The 24,773-nt window shown below is 42.0% G+C and overlaps 1 protein-coding gene across 6 annotated transcripts in view; it reads right to left on the reverse strand.

The window, feature by feature from the left end:
- Lmpt (four and a half LIM domains protein limpet) overlaps positions 1–24,773 on the reverse strand; it is a 319,449-nt gene that overhangs the window by 124,058 nt on the left and 170,618 nt on the right. For all 6 annotated transcript variants that reach the window (XM_069338065.1, XM_069338058.1, XM_069338078.1 and 3 more), the window contains one exon: positions 11,078–11,278. In XM_069338065.1, coding sequence (XP_069194166.1) covers positions 11,078–11,278 — 201 coding nt within the window. The remainder of the gene's footprint in view (positions 1–11,077; positions 11,279–24,773) is intronic.

Below are 24,773 nucleotides of genomic sequence, written 5' to 3' on the forward strand. Positions count from 1 at the left end.
CTGCCCCTCCACCACCCCAAGGCTGCCCTCCACCACCCACCCCAAGGCTGCCCTCCGCCACCCACCCCAAGGCTGCTCTCCACCACCCCAAGGCTGCTCTCCACCACCCCAAGGCTGCCCTCCACCACCCCAAGGCTGCCCTCCACCACCCCAAGGCTGCCCTCCACCACCCCAAGGCTGCCCTCCACCACCCACCCCAAGGCTGCCCTCCTCCACCCACCCCAAGGCTGCTCTCCACCACCCCAAGGCTGCTCTCCACCACCCCAAGGCTGCCCTCCACCACCCCAAGGCTGCCCTCCACCACCCACCTCAAGGCTGCCCTCCACCACCCCAAGGCTGCCCCTCCACCACCCACCCCAAGGCTGCCCCTCCACCACCCACCCCAAGGCTGCCCCTCCACCACCCCAAGGCTGCCCCTCCACCACCCCAAGGCTGCCCTTCACCACCCACCCCAAGGCTGCCCCTCCACCACCCACCCCAAGGCTACCCTCCACCACCCCAAGGCTGCCCTCCACCACCCCAAGGCTGCCCTCCACCACCCCAAGGCTGCCCTCCACCACCCCAAGGGAGGGCAGGTTGGCACTAGTGGCTGGAAGTTCAAACTATATATACACAGGTTGGTGCCACCAGCCTCCAGCTCCCACTACTAGCGATGCCATTACCAGGAACCCGGGGTTCGAGTCTCCTCCCTAACCCCTTCTACAGTACGACCATTAGACGAGTACGTCATTTCAGACTTTTGACGTACGATGGAGTTACCTCTACAAATACCTAAATTCTCATTTAAGAAACTACTAAAAAACTCTCCCCAAATTTGGCTATATTAAAATATATTAAACAGTTTATAAGTTATATAAGAGGCTGTTTTACGACAATTATAACAGTTGAGCGGAAAGTGACGCAGCTCGTACGCTATTCTATATATGCAAACAAAACCGCTAAAGATTCAGAAAAGATGCAGAGGTTTCGCAAGCACCTACGTAACTGCTTTTGCTGAATTCTGGCCCAGGACGCCAGAGCTCGTCCCTCGCACGTACAATCAGGTGAGTACAATAGCAACACAGACCGGTTAAAAGTTTACTCATTGAAGACTCACACTTTAAGGAATACTAAAGTTACCCATTAATTGCGAGGAGTATTTTTAGTAAATAAAGTAACTCTTTAGATACGATATTAGTCGTTTACTGACGATATAACGACCCTAGGATGCCATAATTATTGTTTAAGAACGTTATATTGATCCTAGAGTATGATAATAGTCGTTTACAAGCGATATATTGACCTTAGAGTATGATAATTGTCGTTTACAAGCGATATATTGACCTTAGAGTATGATAATTGTTGTTTATAAGCGATATATTGACCTTAGAGTATGATAATGTTTGTTTACAAGCGATATATTGACCTTAGAGTATGATAATTGTTGTTTACAAGCGATATATTGACCTTAGAGTATGATAATTGTTGTTTACAAGCGATATATTGACCTTAGAGTATGATAATTGTTGTTTATAAGCGATATATTGACCTTAGAGTATGATAATTGTTGTTTATAAGCGATATATTGACCTAAGAGTATGATAATTTTTGTTTACAAGCGATATATTGACCTTAGAGTATGATAATTGTTGTTTATAAGCGATATATTGACCTTAGAGTATGATAATTGTTGTTTATAAGCGATATATTGACCTTAGAGTATGATAATGTTTGTTTACAAGCGATATATTGACCTTAGAGTATGATAATTGTTGTTTACAAGCGATATATTGACCTTAGAGTATGATAATTGTTGTTTACAAGCGATATATTGACCTTAGAGTATGATAATTGTTGTTTACAAGCGATATATTGACCTTAGAGTATGATAATTGTTGTTTATAAGCGATATATTGACCTTAGAGTATGATAATTTTTGTTTACAAGCGATATATTGACCTTAGAGTATGATAATTTTTGTTTACAAGCGATATATTGACCTTAGAGTATGATAATTGTTGTTTACAAGCGATATATTGACCTTAGAGTATGATAATTGTTGTTTACAAGCGATATATTGACCTTAGAGTATGATAATTGTTGTTTACAAGCGATATATTGACCTTAGAGTATGATAATTGTTGTTTACAAGCGATATATTGACCTTAGAGTATGAAAATTTTTGTTTACAAGCGATATATTGACCTTAGAGTATGATAATTTTTGTTTACAAGTGATATATTGACCTTAGAGTATGATAATTGTTGTTTACAAGCGATATATTGACCTTAGAATATGATAATTGTTGTTTACAAGCGATATATTGACCTTAGAGTATGATAATTGTCGTTTACAAGCGATATATTGACCTTAGAGTATGATAGTTGTCGTTTACAAGCGATATATTGACCTTAGAGTATGATAATTGTAGTTTACAAGCGATATATTGACCTTAGAGTATGATAGTTGTCGTTTACAAGCGATATATTGACCTTAGAGTATGATAGTTGTCGTTTACAAGCGATATATTGACCTTAGAGTATGATAGTTGTAGTTTACAAGCGATATATTGACCTTAGAGTATGATAATTGTAGTTTACAAGCGATATATTGACCTTAGAGTATGATAGTTGTAGTTTACAAGCGATATATTGACCTTAGAGTATGATAGTTGTCGTTTACAAGCGATATATTGACCTTAGAGTATGATAGTTGTCGTTTACAAGCGATATATTGACCTTAGAGTATGATAGTTGTCGTTTACAAGCGATATATTGACCTTAGAGTATGATAGTTGTCGTTTACAAGCGATATATTGACCTTAGAGTATGATAGTTGTCGTTTACAAGCGATATATTGACCTTAGAGTATGATAGTTGTCGTTTACAAGCGATATATTGACCTTAGAGTATGATAGTTGTCGTTTACAAGCGATATATTGACCTTAGAGTATGATAGTTGTCGTTTACAAGCGATATATTGACCTTAGAGTATGATAATTGTAGTTTACAAGCGATATATTGACCTTAGAGTATGATAGTTGTCGTTTACAAGCGATATATTGACCTTAGAGTATGATAGTTGTCGTTTACAAGCGATATATTGACCTTAGAGTATGATAGTTGTCGTTTACAAGCGATATATTGACCTTAGAGTATGATAATTGTTGTTTACAAGCGATATATTGACCTTAGAGTATGATAATTGTTGTTTACAAGCGATATATTGACCTTAGAGTATGATAATTGTTGTTTACAAGCGATATATTGACCTTAGAGTATGATAATTGTTGTTTACAAGCGATATATTGACCTTAGAGTATGATAATTGTTGTTTACAAGCGATATATTGACCTTAGAGTATGATAATTGTTGTTTACAAGCGATATATTGACCTTAGAGTATGATAATTGTTGTTTACAAGCGATATATTGACCGCTAGAGGTAACAATTTGCTAAGTTTACAAACTTAGCAAACTAGGCCGGGGGGGGGTTTACTTTATGGATACAGGAAGTCTAATAGTGAACTTAAACGTAACTGAATAAATCTCTGAATGAAACAGAATACAACAGATAATACAACGAGCGATACAACGGATAATACAACGAGCGATACAACAGATAATACAACGAGCGATACAACGGATAATACAACGAGCGATACAACAGATAATACAACGAGCGATACAACGGATAATACAACGAGCGATACAACAGATAATACAACGAGCGATACAACGGATAATACAACGAGCGATACAACGGATAATACAACAGACGAGTCAATATGAGCATTGTTGTACATCAGGCAGAGAAAGTGAAGACCCCCCCCCCCCCATTGAAGATGTAACCCCACAACAGTTGCCTAACTCCCTATTTACTGCTAGGTGAACAGAGGCATGAGGTGAAGGGAAACTATTTCCAGACGCAATAGCGCCCTGGCCGGAACTCGAACTCTTATCCTCGGTTGCGCGTCGAGGGCGTAGACCGCTGTGCCACAGGCCCCAAAGACACAGATATAACGACAACAGGTCGCTGCATGGGTGACAGCTTACTGTCATTCACCATCTGGCGGGAGACGTCAGCCTCTTGAGATGCTGTAAGCTCTCTATCCAACCTGTTCTCCTACAAACTCTATTCATTTGTTTCTGCCTCGACCGGGAATCGAACCCGGGCACAAGGGACTACGACCCCCGAGTGCTATCCACTCGGCCGTGAGGTCCTTATAGTGGTCAATACCATCAGGTGAGTTACTGACTACCTCAATGTGGTCTAAACGGACCAAACACGCGTCAGTGAGTGGATAATTAATGACTGTCACTTGAGAGACGGACCCAGAGAGAGACAGACAGACTTGTAAGCCACCTGTCACCTTCCTGTCAGGTGCCAAATCACTCTCAGACAGGTCAGTCAACTCTCTCATTACTTTGCTTGACTGTTCCTCTTCTTCCTGTCACATACAATTGCCTGTATGTCTGCCCCTGTCCCTCTCCGTCCACACCTGTCTGTTGTCTCCGTCTGTCTGTCGCAAAACACACAACTTTCACAACATTTGTCCCCTGCAAGAGCCGGTCCCAGTACTCAATGAGTCACTAAGTAAAAGTAACGTCCCCTCCCCGCTGGTCAGGTCGAAGGTTAAGTGGCTGCTAGCGGAGGAAGGGTAAGACCTGAGGTCAGGGGTCAAGTGTGGAAGGTCAACTATCATCAATAGTGGGTCATACCATCTCTGGTGACTCATCAACTCATGGTTTTCTCGTCACGTGGTCATTCTGGCGGGAAAATCAGTAGCTGATAAATTTTTCAAAATCGTCCAGTGTGATAGAATATAACTTGATTAATAAATATTTTGTCAGGAAATCAGCTCAGCTCAAGCGAGGAATCAATATATGCCGGCAAATTCGGCGCGAAATGACCGCAAAATGATACTTAGCCGCAAAATCGTCATTCGTCTATAATATTTAGTGCCAAATTGGCAGCAGTTGGCACTTTGGGGCAAGTGTTGATATATATATATATATATATATATATATATATATATATATATATATATATATATATATATATATATATATATATATATATATATATATATATATATATATATATATATATATATATATTTGTATATATAATATATATATATGTAATAAACTCATAACTAATGTGCACAACAGTTGAAATTTACACTGGAAAAGGCCTGTTAGTCCCTACGAGACAGCTCCTATTGGCTGGCAATCACGAAACTTAAGGCTATAACTGTAGATGTTAGTTAGGAAAACAGTTAAGTGCTTCATCAAGTAGATCATCGAGTGCCCTGATGGAAGCAGATCGTCAAGTACACTGATGGTAGCAGATCGTCGAGTACACCGATGGTACCAGATCGTCGAGTACACCGATGGTAGCAGATCGTCAAGTACACTGATGGTAGCAGATCGTCGAGTACACCGATGGTACCAGATCGTCGAGTACACCGATGGTACTAGATCGTCGAGTATACCGATGGTACCAGATCGTCGAGTACACCGATGGCAGCAGATCATCGAGTACACCGATGGTAGCAGATCGTCGAGTGCACCGATGGTACCAGATCGCCGAGTACACCGATGGCAGCAGATCGTCGAGTACACCGATGGCAGCAGATCGTCGAGTACACCGATGGTAGCAGATCGTCGAGTACACCGATGGTAGCAGATCGTCGAGTACACCGATGGTAGCAGATCGTCGAGTACACCGATGGTAGCAGATCGTCGAGTGCACCGATGGTAGCATGTGAGGCTGTATCAGACTCCTTCAGTGGTGTTAAGTATCTCGCCGCTAGGCCAGCAGTCGTCAGAACTATAGTCACTATCTGCATGCTCATTCGAGGATGGCCAACGATCTATTGGGACGTAAGGCGGAAATAGAGCGAGTGCATCTCTGCCTTACGCAGACATGATTGTTGTGTGGATAGACGCTTGTAAATGACTTTATATTTAATAATACAGAAGAAAACGGAACAGTTGTTAGTGCTACACTCCTTCCCACTGACAAGCAAGCCACAAAGCAAGGATCAACATGTTTGGGGGTTGTAGGTGTGTGTGCAGGTGTGTGGGAGTGTAGGAGTCTGTGGGGTGAAGGAGTGGGTGTGTGTGTGGGGTTGTAAGTGGTGTGTAGGGACTGTAAGGGGTGTGTACGAGTGTGTGGAGTACGTAAAGGGGTGTAAGGGGCGTGTGTGTAGGAGTGTGTGGGGGTTAAAGGGGTGTGTAGGGAATGTAAGGGGGTGTAGAAGTGTGTTGGAGGTATAAGGAGTGTGTAAGCGTATGTGGAGTGTGAGTAAGGGTGTGTAGGAGTGTGTTTGTGTAGGAGTGTGTCGTAGGTGTAAGTAATGTGTAGGAGTATGTGGAGTAAGAGGGGTGAAGGAGTGTGTGGGAGAGTGTGGGGGTGCAGCCGGCCTTGGCATGGGGATGAGGAAGAGGCAGGAAATAGATGAAGTGGAAGGGTGGGGATAGGTGGGTGGTGGTTGGTGGGGGGGGGTGTCTGGGGCGCTGGTGGGGTGGGTGCTTGAAGAGAAGAGGGGGTTGGTGGGGGAGGGAAGAAAATCTGGGAGGGGAGGGGAGGGGTGACTTGAGAGAACGCTCGGAAGTGAGGGGGTGGGAGATAGTGAAGATATGCTTGAAGGAGGTTGTGGGAGAGGAGAGAGGCATGGGAGAGGAAGAGTGGTAGGGGTCCTTTACACCTAAAGGAACGGGAGGTGCTGGGAGGGTGCCGAGAGAGAGAAGGTCTGGGAGGGGAGCGCAGAACCCACACAAGAGCAAGACGACCTCAAGTCCTCTGACACTTTTAAAGACCTCGATATCTCCTGAATGGGGAAAGAGTGGGTAAGCAGCATATCAAGACTTCCCTCCCTATTCCTCTCTCCCTAAAATACCCCGCCATATCTTCCTTACATTACTCTGGCCGTCTGGCGCTGTCACACCCCGTGTCACAGCAGGCGCCGGGTTGACGGAGCCAGATATTCTCCCTGAGTTACCCCTCGTACCCTGTCACGCCACATTACAGAAAACGGGATCAGTTGCTGCTTACCCCTAACTTAATCAAATTCATATCTTTGGATTACTTAGAGAGAGGAAACCCAAGATTTACTTAAACTTTTCATTACTTAAGAGCATTACTAGTGTGCAATTTTCAGGGTTTACGTTTGAGAGAAATGGAAATGAATGTGGGTGATGTTTTAGCAAGTCATTAGTGTGGACAATCATTGTTATGGGCAATTTGAAGAAACGATTGGGCCGGGATTGTCTAACGTATTCATTGATCAATCCCGTAACGGGATTGATCAATGTATTCTTAAGTGTATTCTTAATGGCTAAGTGTATTCTTAATGACTATCAACCTCAGTGAATACACATCAAGAAGAATGGGTCCTGACAGCTGAGTGGCCAAGACTCGGGATTCGCAGTCCTGAGATTCCGGGTTCGATCCCCGGTGAAGGCGCAAACAAAATGGGCAGAGTTTCTTTTACCCTGATGCGTCTGTTCACCTAGTAGTAGATAGGTACCTGGGAGTTAGACAGCTGCTACGGGCTGCTTCCTGGGGATGTGTAACAAAATAGAGGCCTGGTCGAGGACCGGGCCGCGGGGACGCTAAGTCCCGAAATCATCTCAAGATAACCTCTCCTGGTACATATATACATACATATTGACCTCTCCTGTTACATATATACATACATATTGACCTCTCCTGGTACATATATACATACATATTGACCTCTCCTGCTACATATATACATACATATTGACCTCTCCTGCTACATATATGCATACATATTGACCTCTCCTGGTGCATATATACATACATATTGACCTCTCCTGCTACATATATACATACATATTGACCTCTCCTGGTACATATATACATACATATTGACCTCTCCTGGTACATATATACATACATATTGACCTCTCCTGCTACATATATACATACATATTGACCTCTCCTGCTACATATATACATACATATTGACCTCTCCTGGTACATATATACATACATATTGACCTCTCCTGCTACATATATACATACATATTGACCTCTCCTGGTACATATATACATACATATTGACCTCTCCTGCTACATATATACATACATATTGACCTCTCCTGCTACATATATACATACATATTGACCTCTCCTGCTACATATATACATACATATTGACCTCTCCTGCTACATATATACATACATATTGACCTCTCCTGGTACATATATACATACATATTGACCTCTCCTGCTACATATATGCATACATATTGACCTCTCCTGCTACATATATACATACATATTGACCTCTCCTGCTACATATATACATACATATTGACCTCTCCTGCTACATATATACATACATATTGACCTCTCCTGGTACATATATGCATACATATTGACCTCTCCTGCTACATATATGCATACATATTGACCTCTCCTGCTACATATATACATACATATTGACCTCTCCTGCTACATATATACATACATATACGTCATAGTCTACACATGGGTATGACTTTACACCTAATGGAACGCAGGAATATACAGCAATATACTCTCTATGTGTGTGTACCGTGGTCAATACTGTGTGTGGTCAATACTGTGTGTGGTCAATACTGTGTGTGGTCAATACTGTGTGTGGTCAATACTGTGTGTAGTCAATACTGTGTGTGGTCAATACTGTGTGGTCAATACTGTGTGTGGTCAATACTGTGTGTGGTCAATACTGTGTGTAGTCAATACTGTGTGTGGTCAATACTGTGTGTGGTCAATACTGTGTGTGGTCAATACTGTGTGGTCAATACTGTGTGTGGTCAACACTGGTGGTCAATACTGTGTAGTCAACACTGTGTGGTCAACACTGGTGGTCAACACTGTGTGGTCAACACTGGTGGTCAACACTGTGTGGTCAACACTGTGTGGTCAAAACTGGTGGTCAACACTGTGTGGTCAACACTGTGGTCAACGCTGTGTGGTCAACACTGTGGTCAACACTGTGTGGTCAACACTGTGGTCAACACTGGTGGTCAACACTGTGTGGTCAACACTGGTGGTCAACACTGTGGTTAACACTGTGTGGTCAACACTGGTGGTCAACACTGGTGGTCAACACTGTGGTCAACACTGGTGGTCAACACTGGTGGTCAACACTGGTGGTCAACACTGTGTGGTCAACACTGTGGTCAACACTGTGGTCAACACTGTGGTCAACACTGAGTGGTCAACACTGTGGTCAACACTGTGTGGTCAACACTGTGGTCAACACTGTGTGGTCAACACTGTGTGGTCAACACTGGTGGTCAACACTGGTGGTCAACACTGTGGTCAACACTGTGTGGTCAACACTGGTGGTCAACACTGGTGGTCAACACTGTGGTCAACACTGTGTGGTCAACACTGGTGGTCAACACTGGTGGTCAACACTGTGGTCAACACTGGTGGTCAACACTGGTGGTCAACACTGTGTGGTCAACACTGTGGTCAACACTGTGGTCAACACTGGTGGTCAACACAGTGTGGTCAACACTGTGGTCAACACTGTGGTCAACACTGTGTGGTCAACACTGATGGTCAACACTGGTGGTCAACACTGTGTGGTCAACACTGGTGGTCAACACTGGTGGTCAACACTGTGTGGTCAACACTGTGTGGTCAACACTGTGTGGTCAACACTGGTGGTCAACACTGTGTGGTCAACACTGTGTGGTCAACACTGTGTGGTCAACACTGTGTGGTCAACACTGGTGGTCAACACTGTGTGGTCAACACTGTGTGGTCAACACTGTGTGGTCAACACTGGTGGTCAACACTGGTGGTCAACACTGTGTGGTCAACACTGTGTGGTCAACACTGGTGGTCAACACTGTGTGGTCAACACTGTGTGGTCAACACTGTGTGGTCAACACTGTGTGGTCAACACTGGCGGTCAACACTGTGTGGTCAACACTGTGTGGTCAACACTGTGTGGTCAACACTGGTGGTCAACACCGGTGGTCAACACTGGTGGTCAACACTATGATCAACACAGTATGGTCAACACAGGTGGTCAACACAGTGTGGTCAACACAGGTGGTCAACACTGTGTGGTCAACACAGTGTGGTCAACACAGGTGGTCAACACAGTGTGGTCAACACTGGTGGTCAACACAGGTGGTCAACACAATGTGGTCAACACTGGTGGTCAACACAGGTGGTCAACACAGTGTGGTCAACACTGGTGGTCAGCACAGGTGGTCAACACAGTGTGGTCAACACAGGTGGTCAACACAGTGTGGTCAACACTGGTGGTCAACACAGGTGGTCAACACAATGTGGTCAACACTGGTGGTCAACACAGGTGGTCAACACAGTGTGGTCAACACTGGTGGTCAACACAGGTGGTCAACACAGTGTAGTCAACACTGGTGGTCAACACAGGTGGTCAACACAGTGTGGTCAACACTGGTGGTCAACATAGGTGGTCAACACAATGTGGTCAACACTGGTGGTCAACACAGGTGGTCAACACAGTGTAGTCAACACTGGTGGTCAACACAGGTGGTCAACACAGTGTGGTCAACACTGGTGGTCAACACAGGTGGTCAACACAATGTGGTCAACACTGGTGGTCAACACAGGTGGTCAACACAGTGTGGTCAACACTGGTGGTCAACACAGGTGGTCAACACAGTGTGGTCAACACTGGTGGTCAACACAGGTGGTCAACACAGTGTGGTCAACACTGGTGGTCAACACAGGTGGTCAGCACAATGTGGTCAACACAGTGTGTTACTACTGGTGAAGCTTCATGTATCATGAATATAATACACAAAACAGCTTCATGTATCATGAATATAATACACAAAGCAGCTTCATGTATTCATATCAGCTTGAAAAAAAATCAATCAGAGTAAATACTGAGGATCCTTTGACAAGCCGCCGGCTTCATGCCCTCCTCTCAGGGAGACACAATGTCCCCGTTTCTTCCTCGAGGGCTTCCTAAACCCCTTCACCAACCCCTCACTATAGAAAACCCCCACAGGTAAATCCAGGCACACAAAACAACAGAAGACTGGGGTAAACATGGGCTTGAGTCTGACCTTGGAGTCTATGCCGATCACAGCCGTGCAGTCCTCGCAGGAGTTGGCGAAGACGGCCTCGTAGCACTTGATGCAGTAGGGATGGTCGTCCTTGAGGACGTAGCGCTGGCCAGTCAGCGACTCGTCACACTGCCAGCAGCAGAAGTGACCCGAGTGCCAATCCTTCGACATGGCCTTGGTGTACTCCCCGCTGAAAATGAGCTGTTGGGGAGAGAGAGAGAGAATGGTCAGTCTTTGGGTGAGAGAAAGAGACAGAGAGACAGACAGACAGAAGGAGAGAGAGAGAGAGACAGAGAGACAGACAGACAGACAGACAGAGAGAAGTCAGTCTTTTCAAAAACACTTAAATAGGGAGTTTGATATCAAGGGGAAAGCACCAAGTCATTACAAGACTATATAGCACTTAGAAGGGGTCAGGATAAAAGGATTTGGGACAGGACGGGGGAAAGGAATGGTGCCCAACCACGTTTGGACGGTCGGGGATTGAACGCCAACCTGTATGAAGCGAGACCGTCGTTCTTCCGTCCAGCCCAAGTGGTTGGACAGTAAATTGTGAGAGGAGGAGAAGGGGGTTAATGGTCAAATCATATATATATATATATATATATATATATATATATATATATATATATATATATATATATATATATATATATATATATATATATATATATATATATATATATATATATATATATATATATAACTGAAAACTCACACCCCAGAAGTGACTCGAACCCATACTGCCAGGAGCAACGCAACTGGTATGTACAAGACGCCTTAATCCGCTTGACCATTACGACCGGACATAAGGAAGTGATAGCCAAAGCTATTTGAACCACTTCCCCGCCGGCACTCGGATGGTAATCTTGGGCATAGCATTTTATCAAATCACCTCATTCTTCGGGGCACACGTGAGGAACACAAATGCAACGCGAGCTACAGCAACCTTTCCCCCGTCTCCCATTACTTCTCACTATTCCCCTCTCCCCCGTCCCCTCGTCCTCTCCACCATCTCTTACTCCCCCCCCCATCACCTCGTCCTCACTTCCAATTCCCCCCTCCTCTGTTCCCTCATCCTCTTCACCATCCCACAATCTCGTGTCCCCCTTGTCCTTCCCATCATTCTCCATTCTCCTGTCCCCTCGTCCCCTTCATCCCCAACTCCCCCCGTCCCCTCGTCCTCCCCACCATTACCCCCTCCCTTATTCCATCGTCCTCAATACCATCCCCCACTCCTGTCCCCTCGTCCTCCCCACTCCCTCGTCCGATGAATTCCCAAATGATCTGATGTTTCTATCAGAAAATTGTGAACATCAAATGATCTGATGCTTCTATCACTGAAAATTAACAAAATCAATTAAAAAAACGAAATAAAAAAATGACAAAATAAAAAAATAAACTGTACTCATGAAGTGAATGGGTATGTATGAATTATTTACCATACACTACCAAATGTATGGTAAACAACAAAGGACAATTCCAACACAATGTCACAAAATAATTAAATCAAAATGAAAATAATTAGAAATCTATGAAAACTCAATTTATCAATGAAATTGGAAACATTGAAATGGAATCGTTACATATAGCATGAATTGCTCTTACGTGCAACAGATGGCGCTGTTTAAAAAAAAACATTTTTACCTGTCACAGGTGTGGCATCTATACTTACTCACGAAATGAACGGTATGGTAAACAATCAAGCTCAATTCCAATGCATTGTCATACAAAATAATTAATAAAAATGAAAATAAATCGAAATATATGAAAATTTAATTTGTCAATGCAATCAGAAACATTGAGATATAATGGTAACATATTTATTATCATGACTTACGTGGCTCTTACATCCAAAAGATGGCAGTGTTTCTTAAAAAAAGAATGTTTTTACCTTTCACAGATGTGGTATTTACTTATACTTACGAAATGATTGGTATTGTAAGCAACACAGCTCAATTTCAACACAATGTCACACAAAATAATGAAATAAAAATTGAAATAAATCAAAATCAATGAAAATTTAATTTGTCAATGCAATCGGAAATATTGAAATGGAATTCATAACATATTTAGTATATCGTGTGTGTTGCTATTACGTGCAACAGATGGCGCTTTAAAAAAAAAAAGTATTTTAACCTGTCACAGTTGTAGCATCTATATAGTAGGTATATAAAAACACGTGCATATTCGAATGGAACATTGTGTCAGAATTTCAAAGCATTCGGTGAAGAACTTTGGGAGATTACAGTGTGAATTGCATTTACATCCAGCAGATGGCGCTGTTTTTTTAATAAAAGCATTTTTTTCCTGTCTCAGGTTAGGCGCGTATATAGTAGGTATATAAAAATACGCGCCTATTCAAATGCAACGTTGTGTCAAAATTTCATAGAAATCGGTAAAGAGGTTTCGAAGATTTCTCTCACATGAAAAAGACAGTTTAAAAAAAAAAAGAATGTGTTTTCCCCGCCACAGACATGACATCAGTATAGTATGTATATAAAATCCCGCGCGGATGCGAAAGGAACATCGTGTGAAAATTTCAAAGCAATCGGCGAAGAACTTTCAGAGATTAGCGATTTTGAACAAACGAACATTTCCATTTTTATTTATATAGATATATAAATGGAAATGTTCGTTGGTGCATAACCGCTAATCTCCGAACGTTCTTCATCGATTGCTTTGAAATTTTCACACAACGTTCCATTCACATCCGAGCAGGTTTTTATATACGCACACTATATATAGTCGTGCACGGGTACAAACACGAATAATACAATCACAGCTGAAAATATTTGCAGGTATTATGCAAAAGGACAGTGCAGATATGGGCCCAGAAGCACGGAATGCTCATTCATGCATCCACGGAAATCCCGAAACTGGTTAGGGAAAGGCAGATGTCGTTTTGATACAGAGTGTAGATATTTTCACCCTAAGCTATGTAAACTCTCAGTTAATGAGAGGAAATGCTACGATCTTCATTGCCCTGATTTCCAAGTCAGAGGTTCACAGTGCTATATAAGAGAGAAGTCCAATATAATAGCCCTGAAAATTTTTAAGTCAGACAGAAACAGACAGGCAGAAACGTGGCAGGAGTACGGATGGAGAGGGGGAAATGCCCAAGACTGGACTACGGTTCGTCATCAAGCCCACACATACTACACCCCCCAACTACACAGAGACTACCACACCCCCCAACTACACAGAGACTATCACACCCCCCAACTACACAGTGACTACCACACTCCCCAGTATCACTTCCAAAACTGGACAAACCATTGCCACAACAACACACCCTGGGTCAGGGTGGAGAGGAGGGAGAACTACCAAAACCTTCCAGAAGTGACACACAATATGGACAATCATTCATATTTGCAAACATTCAAGGTTTAAAGCCAAAGTCAAGGAATAAAGTTAAGTTCATAAATGGCCTCCTATTAGAGTCAAACTCAATATTTGGGGCATTCACGGAAACTCATACGAAAGATTACATGGATGGTGAAATCTGGATTCCAAATTATAATTTATATAGATGTGATAGAAAAACTAGGTCAAATGGAGGAGTAGGTCTGTATATTAAAGAGGACCTGGTATGTACAGAACTACTAAACTCAACTAATGAGGTGGTAGAGGTACTTGGAATTAAGGTAGAGAAACTAAACCTAATTATTATTCTAATATATAAACCACCAGATACAACGGTTGAGGAATTCACAGAGCAGATGCACAAAATAGAGAACATACTTGACAACCTAGCAATCCCAGCTCCAGATATTATCTTCCTTGGAGATTTCAATTTACCGAGTCTAAGATGGAGAATGGTAAACACAAATATCATAGCAGGGAATGACCCGGGAAATAACCAACCACAGGTCAGAGAACTTTTGAGATTCTGTGACAAATTCTCGCTCAATCAACAGATTACAGAACCAACTAGGAACGAAAACACACTAGACTTGTTATTCACAAACAATGATGAACTAATCAAAGACATCACAATCTCAAATACTTCATACTCAGACCATAAGCTCATTGAAGTGCGAACTAGCATAAATAACGGTAGTAGGTCTAAGAGACCCAACAAGCGAGAAGGAATATTCAATCAATTCAATTTCAACAATAAGAGGATCGACTGGGAAAAATAAATGTAGACCTTGCAACCATTCAGTGGGAGACGGTCTTAAGCGACAAAACTCCTACACAAGGAAATAGCTCAACTGACGGCTGAAGCTTACAAGGTCTGCTTGAAGCACGTAACTGTGAGGAGGGGCAGAAAGAGAACGCAGACGACTGTACAGGAGAAGGAAAAAAATAACTGAAATGCTTCGGCAGACACAACTATCACAAGTAAGGAAAACAAGCCTAAGCAGGGAGATCGAAGAAATAGAACAAACGTTGAAGCGATCATATGAGTCTGAGGAAATGGAATTGGAACAGAAAGCTATACAAGAGATAAAGAAAAATCCGAAATATTTTTTCACATACGCAAAATCAAAATAAAAAACCACGACCAGTATTGGACCGTTAAATACAAATGAAGGTACGTACACAGAGGACAACAAAGAGATTAGAGAAATTCTAAGAAGCCAGTATGAGGCTATGTTAAGCACACCAATAAACAACATGAAAGTTGATGACCCAGACAGCTTCTTTATGAATGACATTCAAGCTGCAGATAATATAACGGATATTACCACAAACTCGGAAGACTTTGAAAGAGAAATTGACAATATGCCTATGCACTCAGCTTCTGGGCCTGACTCATGGAATTCCATATTCATAAAGAAATGTAAAGTACCAGTAGCGAGAGCACTCAGCGTGATATGGAGAAAGAGCCTGGATACAGGGAAGATACCAGCAGCACTTAAATCTGCAGATATAGCTCCGTTGCACAAGGGGGGAGTAAAGCCTTGGCAAAAAATTATAGGCCAGTTGCACTAACATCACACATAATAAAAGTGTTTGAAAGAGTGATTAGGAATCAAATTTCTAGTTTTATGGAAAACAATGAATTGCACAACCCAAGGACAACATGGATTTAGAGCGGGAAGATCCTGTCTGTCACAGTTACTCAACCACTATGACAAAATCACAGAAGCTTTAGAAGAAAAGAAGAATGCAGATGTTGTATACACAGACTTTGCAAAGGCGTTCGACAAATGTGACCATGGGGTGATAGCTCACAAAATGAGGTCAATGGGAATAACTGGAAAAGTTGGACGCTGGATACTCAATTTCCTGTCGAACAGAACACAAAGAGTAACAGTCAATCAGATAAAATCGAGTCCAAGCGATGTTAAAAGCTCTGTACCTCAAGGTACAGTCCTTGCACCGCTACTGTTCCTTATTCTCATATCTGATATAGACAAAAATACACGTCACAGCTTCGTGTCGTCCTTTGCAGATGGCACAAAAATCAGCATGAACATTACCTCTGCTGAAGAAATTGAAAAACTACAAGCAGATGTCAACAAAGTTTTCGATTGGGCAGCAGAAAATAACATGATGTTTAACAGTGATAAATTTCAGGTATTCAGATACGGCAAGAATGAGGATCTAAAACATAATACAGGGTACAAAACACAATCGAATCTTCCCATAGTAGAAATACAGCATGTCAAGGATTTGGGAATAATGATGTCCGACGATCTAACGTTTAGGGAGCATGACCAAGCAAATATTGCGTCAGCCAGAAAAATGATCGGATGGATTACGAGAACTTTCAAATCCAGGGATCCCATCACAATGGTTGTACTCTTCAAGTCACTTGTGTTGTCCCGTCTTGAGTACTGCTCAGTACTCACTTCCCCCTTCAGAGCAGGAGAGATTGCTGTAATAGAGGGAATACAGAGAACATATACGGCACGCATAGACGAGATAAAGCACCTAAATTATTGGGATCGTCTCAAAACTCTCCAAATGTACTCTCTAGAAAGGCGACGAGAGAGATACCAAATAATATACACATGGAAAATACTGGAGGGCCAGGTCCCAAATCTACACAGTAAAATAGCAACATACTGGAGTGAACGATATGGAAGAAAATGCAAGATTGAACCAGTGGAGAGCAGAGGTGCCATAGGCACAATCAGAGAACACTTTATGAACATCAGAGGTCCACGGTTGTTCAACGTCCTCCCAGCGAGCATAAGAAATATTGCCGGAACAACCGTGGACATCTTCAAGAGAAAGTTTTCTAAGAGAAGTTCCGGATCAGCCGGGCTGTGGTGGGTATGTGGCCCTGCGGGCCGCTCCAAGCAACAGCCTGGTGGACCAAACTCTCACAAGTCGAGCTTGGCCTCGGGCCGGACTTGGGGAGTAGAAGAACTCCCAGAACCCCATCAAGCACGTATATAGATGTCACGTCTGTGACGGTAAAAAAAAAAAAAATGCTTTTTCTGAAAAACTGTGTTTTTCATGTGAGGGAAATCCTTAAAAACTCTTTACCGATTGCTTTGAAATTTTGACAACGTTGCATTCGAATAGGCGCATTTGTTTATATACCTACTATATAGATGCCACCCCTGTGACAGGTAAAAACATGCGTTTTTGAAAAACAGCGCCATCTGTTGCACATAATAGCAACATGCATGCTATGCAGGCGATGAGTCACAATAACGTGGCTGAAGTATGTTGACCAGACCACACACTAGAAAGTAAACGGACAACGACGTTTCAGTCCGTCCTGGACCATTCTCAAGTCACAATCGACTTAACAATGGTCCAGGATGGACCGAAACGTCGTCCTCCCTTCACCTTCTAGGGTGTGGTCTGGTCAACATACACGCTATACTAAAAATGTCACGAATTTCATTTCAATATTTCCGATTACATTGATAAATTTTATTTCCATAGATTTCGATTTATTTTATTTTTTTATTGAATTATTTTGTGTGACATTGTGTTGGAATTGAGCTGTGTTGTTTACCATACCGTTCATTTCGTAAGTATAAGTATAGATGCCACACCTGTGACAGGTAAAACTATGCTTTTCTTGAAAAACAGCGCCATCTGTTGCATGTAAGAGCAACACACATGCTATGCTAAATATGTTACAATTACATTTCAGTGTTTCTGATTGCATTAATAAATTGAATTTTCATTGACTTTGATTTATTTTCATTTAATTATTTTGTGTGAATTGCGTTGGAATTGAGCTGTGTTGTTTACCATACCGTTCATTTTCGTGAGTATAGTTTATATATTTTTTCATATTTTCATTTAATTTTTTAACTGTTTTTCTTAAATTTCAATGATAGGAACATCAGATCACTTAATGTTCCCAGTTTTCTGATGGGAACACCAGACCATTTGGGAAGGCATCGGACGAGGGAGTGGGGAATGGTGGGAAGGAAGAACATTCCCACATGACACTACCACATGACACTACATGACACAACAACATGACACTCCCACATGACACTACCACATGACACTCCCACATGACACTACCACATGACACTACATGACACAACAACATGACACTCCCACATGACACTACCACATGACACTCCCACATGACACTACCACATGACACTACCACATGACACTACCACATGACACTACATGACACAACCACATGACACTCCTGCATGACACAACCACATGACACTCACACATGACACTCCCACATGGCACTACCACATGACAATACCACATGACACTACCACATGACACTACCACAAGACACAACATGACACTCCCACATGACACTACCACATGACACTACATGACACTACCACATGACACAACATGACACTACATGACACTCCCACATGACATTGCCACATGACACTACCACATGACACTCCCACATGACACTACATGACACTACCATATGACACTACATGACACCACACATGACACTACCACATGACACTACATGACACTACCACATGACACTACATGACACCACACATGACACTACCACATGACACTACCACATGACACTACATGACACTACATGACACTACCACATGACACTACATGACACTACATGACACTACCACATGACACTACCACATGACACCACACATGACACTACCACATGACACTACCACATGACACTACATGACACCACACATGACACTCCCACATGACACTACCACATGACACTACATGACACTACCACATGACACTACCACATGACACTACCACATGACACCACACATGACACTACCACATGACACTCCCACATGACACCACATGACACTACCACATGACACTCCCACATGACACTACATGACACTACCACATGACACTACATGACACCACACATGACACTCCCACATGACACTACCACATGACACTCCCACATGACACTACATGACACTCCCACATGACACTACCACATGACACTCCCACATGACACTACCACATGACACTACATGACACTCCCACATGACACTACCACATGACACTCCCACATGACACTACCACATGACACTACCACATGACACTCCCACATGACACTCCCACATGACACTACCACATGACACCACACACGACACTCCCACATGACACTCCCACATGACACTCCCACATGACACTACCACATGACACTCCCACATGACACTACCACATGACACTCCCACATGATACTCCACATGACACTCCCACATGACACTCCCACATGACACTCCACATGACACTCCCACATGACACTCCACATGACACTCCCACATGACACTCCCACATGACACTCCCACATGACACCACACATGACACTCCCACATGACACTCCCACATGACACTCCCACATGACACTCCACATGACACTCCCACATGACACCACACATGACACTCCCACATGACACTCCCACATGACACTCCCACATGACACTACCACATGACACTACCACATGACACTCCCACATGACACCACACATGACACTCCCACATGATACTCCCACATGACACTCCCACATGACACTCCCACATGACACCACACATGACACTCCCACATGATACTCCCACATGACACTCCCACATGACACTACCACATGACACTCCCACATGACACCACACATGACACTCCCACATGACACTCCCACATGACACCACACATGACACTCCCACATGACACTCCCACATGACACTCCCACATGACACCACACATGACACCACACATGACACCAAACATGACACTCCCACATGACACCACACATGACACTCCCACATGACACTCCCACATGACACCACACATGACACTACCACATGACACTACCACATGACACTCCCACATGACACCACACATGACACCACACATGACACCAAACATGACACTCCCACATGACACCACACATGACACCACACATGACACTACCACATGACACTACCACATGACACCACACATGACACTCCCACATGACACCACACATGACACCAACGAGTGACAGAATAATTACCTTGGTATGACACCTCGGGCTTGGCACCTCAGGAAGGATATATCAAGTATACAAGGTATATACTCATGATATAATATATGCATATGTATATATGGCATGTTCCCTACGGCATACCTGATGGGTTATGTATAACCTATCAGTTATACCACCTATAGTCTATCATGTATTCTTCCTATAGCGTATCATATATACCTCCTGTAGCTATAGTCATATATACCATCTATAGGCATACTCATATATACTTCCTATATGATACATGTATCCTAACAATAATCAGCTATTTCTCCTATAGTCTGTAATATATATATATATATATATATATATATATATATATATATATATATATATATATATATATATATATATATATATATATATATATATATATATATATATATACCTATTATAACTAATCGTATATACCTTCTAGAGGCTATCATAGATATCCCTTACAGCTTGTCTTATATCTCATATAGGGTATCATATATACCAATTATAGCCTAACATATATACCACATATAATCCATCATATATACTTCATATAGCCTATCATATATACCACATATAGCATATCATACACACACTTCCTATAGCCTATCATATATATATATACCTCCTATAGCCTAGCATATATATACCTCCTATAGCCTAGCATATATATACCTTCTATAGTCTATCATATATATATACCTCCTATAGCCTAGCATATATATACCTTCTATAGTCTATCATATATATATACCTCCTATAGCCTATCATATATATACCTTCTATAGTCTATCATATATATATACCTCCTATAGCCTAGCATATATATACCTTCTATAGTCTATCATATATATATATATATATACCTCCTATAGCCTAGCATATATATACCTTCTATAGTCTATCATATATATATATATACCTCCTATAGCCTAGCATATATATACCTTCTATAGTCTATCATATATATATATACCTCCTATAGCCTATCATATATACTTCACATAACCAATTATATATGTATATATACCACCTATAACCTATTATATATACCAAATATATGTTCCATCAAGGTCCTATATTTAAAAGCGTGGGAACAGCTGCAAAACTAAGCAGCTCTAGAACCTAGTTACCTGCTAGAAACCACACTACAAACTAGAAACCGGGTTAACTAGTAACTAAGCTACGAACTAGAGACCAGGGGAACTAACTAGTAGATACTCTACTAACTAGAAACCAGGCAACTATCCAGACACTAGGGCACTGCCTAGAAAGCAGACTACTGACTAGAAACCAAAGGGGGGAGGGACTTTTAAACTAGGTTGCTAGTTCTCGAAAACGAAATTAGTTCTCAATTTTTGACCACAAGAAAAACCTCAACTAGAAAAATCAACTAGAAACCTCAACTAGAAAAATCAACTAGAAACCTCAACTAGAAACCTCAACTAGAAACCTAAACTAGAAACCTAAACTAGAAACCTAAACTAGATACTTCAACTAGAAACCACAACTAGAAACCATACACTAGAAACCACAACTAGAAACCACAACTAGAAACCTCAACTAGAAACCACAACTAGAAACCTCAACTAGAAACCTAAACTAGAAACCTAAACTAGAAACTTCAACTAGAAACCACAACTATAAACCACAACTAGAAACCATACACTAGAAACCACAACTAGAAACCACAACTAGAAACCACAACTAGAAACCACAACTAGAAACCACAACTAGAAACCTCAACTAGAAACCTAAACTAGAAACCACAACTAGAAACCTCAACTAGAACCACGACTAGAAACCACAACTAGAAACCTACAACTAGAAACCTCAACTAGAAACAACTAGATACCTTACCTAGAAACCACAACTAGAAACCAAGTCACGGAAGATAGAAAGCAGGAAAATAAGTGTAGACTACCATACGAGCGCATATACCAACAACTAGAAAACGTTCCCAACTGTTTAGAAACCAGATTCTAGAGAACTACAACCACTAGCACCTATAGAAACCACGAACATCTAGATCCTATAACTCAATGTAGATACTAGATACCAACACTCTGTACCAGGGAACCCTAAGCCTAATCTAGAAAACTGGTTAGAAACCTAGATAGAAAACGAGCATCTAGTTAGCGAAAAGGAGCTGTAACTGCTTTTTAATACTTTAAAAACTCTTTAGGCAATTAATAATGTCTAGAGCAGAAGCAGAGCAAAAGTCTAGAGCTTCTAGAGTCTAGTAGAGACTCAAGTTTCTCTCTAGTGCTAGAGGGCCAAATAGTATTCCATAGAGCTTCAAAACTGTTCTAGAACTATAGTTAAAAGAGACAGAGCTTCAAGGCTCCTTTATAAAGCTTAGATAACACAGTTGTTTTAGAACCTAGAGCACATTCCTATAACAAGTGGCTAGCCTCCGATATAGAGTCGATATATATCTTAGAGCCTAGATCACATTCTTAGGCGCGTTGAACAGAGAGCTATCTTCGTAGAGCTCAAACAATATTTAGAGTCTATTTCCTGAAGCATAGAGCACAATCCGTACTATAAAACAGAGCCCTACGAACGCATTCGCTAGAGCGTCCTCCACGTTTTCACAGAGCTCTCTTTAGAGTAAAAAATTTCCTTCCTACAGTCCAGATAGCACTACAGTCAGCGGGCTCTATGATAAACATGGAGAGCATAGTCTAGAGAACACTCTAGAGAACAGTGAATAGTCTAGAGAACACTCTAGAGAACAGTGAATAGTCTAAAAAATCATAATTTAGAACCATAAGCTATTTAAAATGCAACTAATCCTAGAGACCGCCGCAAAGATTCTAGAACACGCTGTTTAAAAGTTAGAGAACGCCACCAAGAACTTGGATAAATGTGTATAAAAAGCTCTAATGCCTAGATAACTATATACAAGTTAGAAAACATTTTCAGAAACCTACGTAACTCTCCATAAAGCTAGAGAACATCGCCAGAAACCTAGATAACTCAGTATAAAGCTAGATAACACTGCCTAGTGCCTAGATAACTAAATAAAAGTTTGAAAGCACCGCCAGAAACCTAGATAACTATATATAAAGCTAGATAACACCGCCAGAAACCTAAATAACTCAGTATAAAGCTAGATAACACCGCCAGAAACCTAGATAACTCAGTATAAAGCTAGATAACACTGCCAGAAACCTAGATAACTCAGTATAAAGCTAGATAACACCGCCAGAAACCTAGATAACTCTATATAGCTAGAGAACACCGCCTAGTGCCTAAATAACTCTATATAAAGCTAGATAACACTGCCAGAAACCTACATAACTCAGTATAAAGCTAGATAACACCGCCAGAAACCTAGATAACCCTATATAAAGCTAGAGAACACCGCCTAGTGCCTAAATAACTCTATATAAAGCTAGATAACACCGCCAGAAACCTACATAACTCAATATAAAGGTAGATAACACCACGAGAAACCCAGATAACTCAGTAAAAAGCTAGAGAACACCGCCTAGTGCCTAAATAACTCTATATAAAGCTAGATAGCATCGCCAGAAACCTAGATAACTCATTAGAAAGCTAGATAACACCGCCAGAAACCTAGATAATTCAGTATAAAGCTAGATAACACCACCAGAACCCTTGATAACTCTATATAAAGCTAGATAACACCGCCAGAACCCTAGATAACTCTATATAAAGCTAGATAGCACCGCCAGAACCCAAGATAACTCTATATAAAGCTTGATAACACCGCCAGAACCCTAGATAACTCTATATAAAGCTTGATAACACCACGAGAACCCTAGATAACTCTATATATAGCTGGATAACACCACGAGAACCCTAGATAACTCTATATAAAGCTAGATAACATCGCCAGAACCCTAGATAACTCTATATAACGCTAGAGATCACTGCCTAGACTCAGCCTCCTTCCTGGGGTGCCATACCCAAGGTTCTCCTTGTTCTCGTTGGTCTCAATCACAGTCATGATTGGCCCTTCGAGACCATCAGACGACTCGATGGTTTCAGTCGTGATGATTCGCTTGGTCGTCTTCTTTCCGCCCTTTTTCGTGATCTTGGTAGTTACGACCTCAGCCATTGCGGTGGTTAGGGGTTGTTCCAAGCACTAGAGGGTCGTTAAGAGGGGAGAGAGACGCGGGGTGGTTCGATACACGCGAGTGTGAGAACTTAGGGCGATGGATTGACACTTGGGGGGGCGACCGGGCACTGCTTTGGGCACCGGGGTAGCGGACGGTGTGGCGGTCTTGACTTGAGAAAGGTGCCCCAGGGCGCCTGTGCTCCAGCGGGGT

This window comes from Procambarus clarkii, chromosome 5 (genome assembly GCF_040958095.1).
Source record: "Procambarus clarkii isolate CNS0578487 chromosome 5, FALCON_Pclarkii_2.0, whole genome shotgun sequence".
In the NCBI taxonomy this organism is placed as follows: domain Eukaryota; kingdom Metazoa; phylum Arthropoda; class Malacostraca; order Decapoda; family Cambaridae; genus Procambarus; species Procambarus clarkii.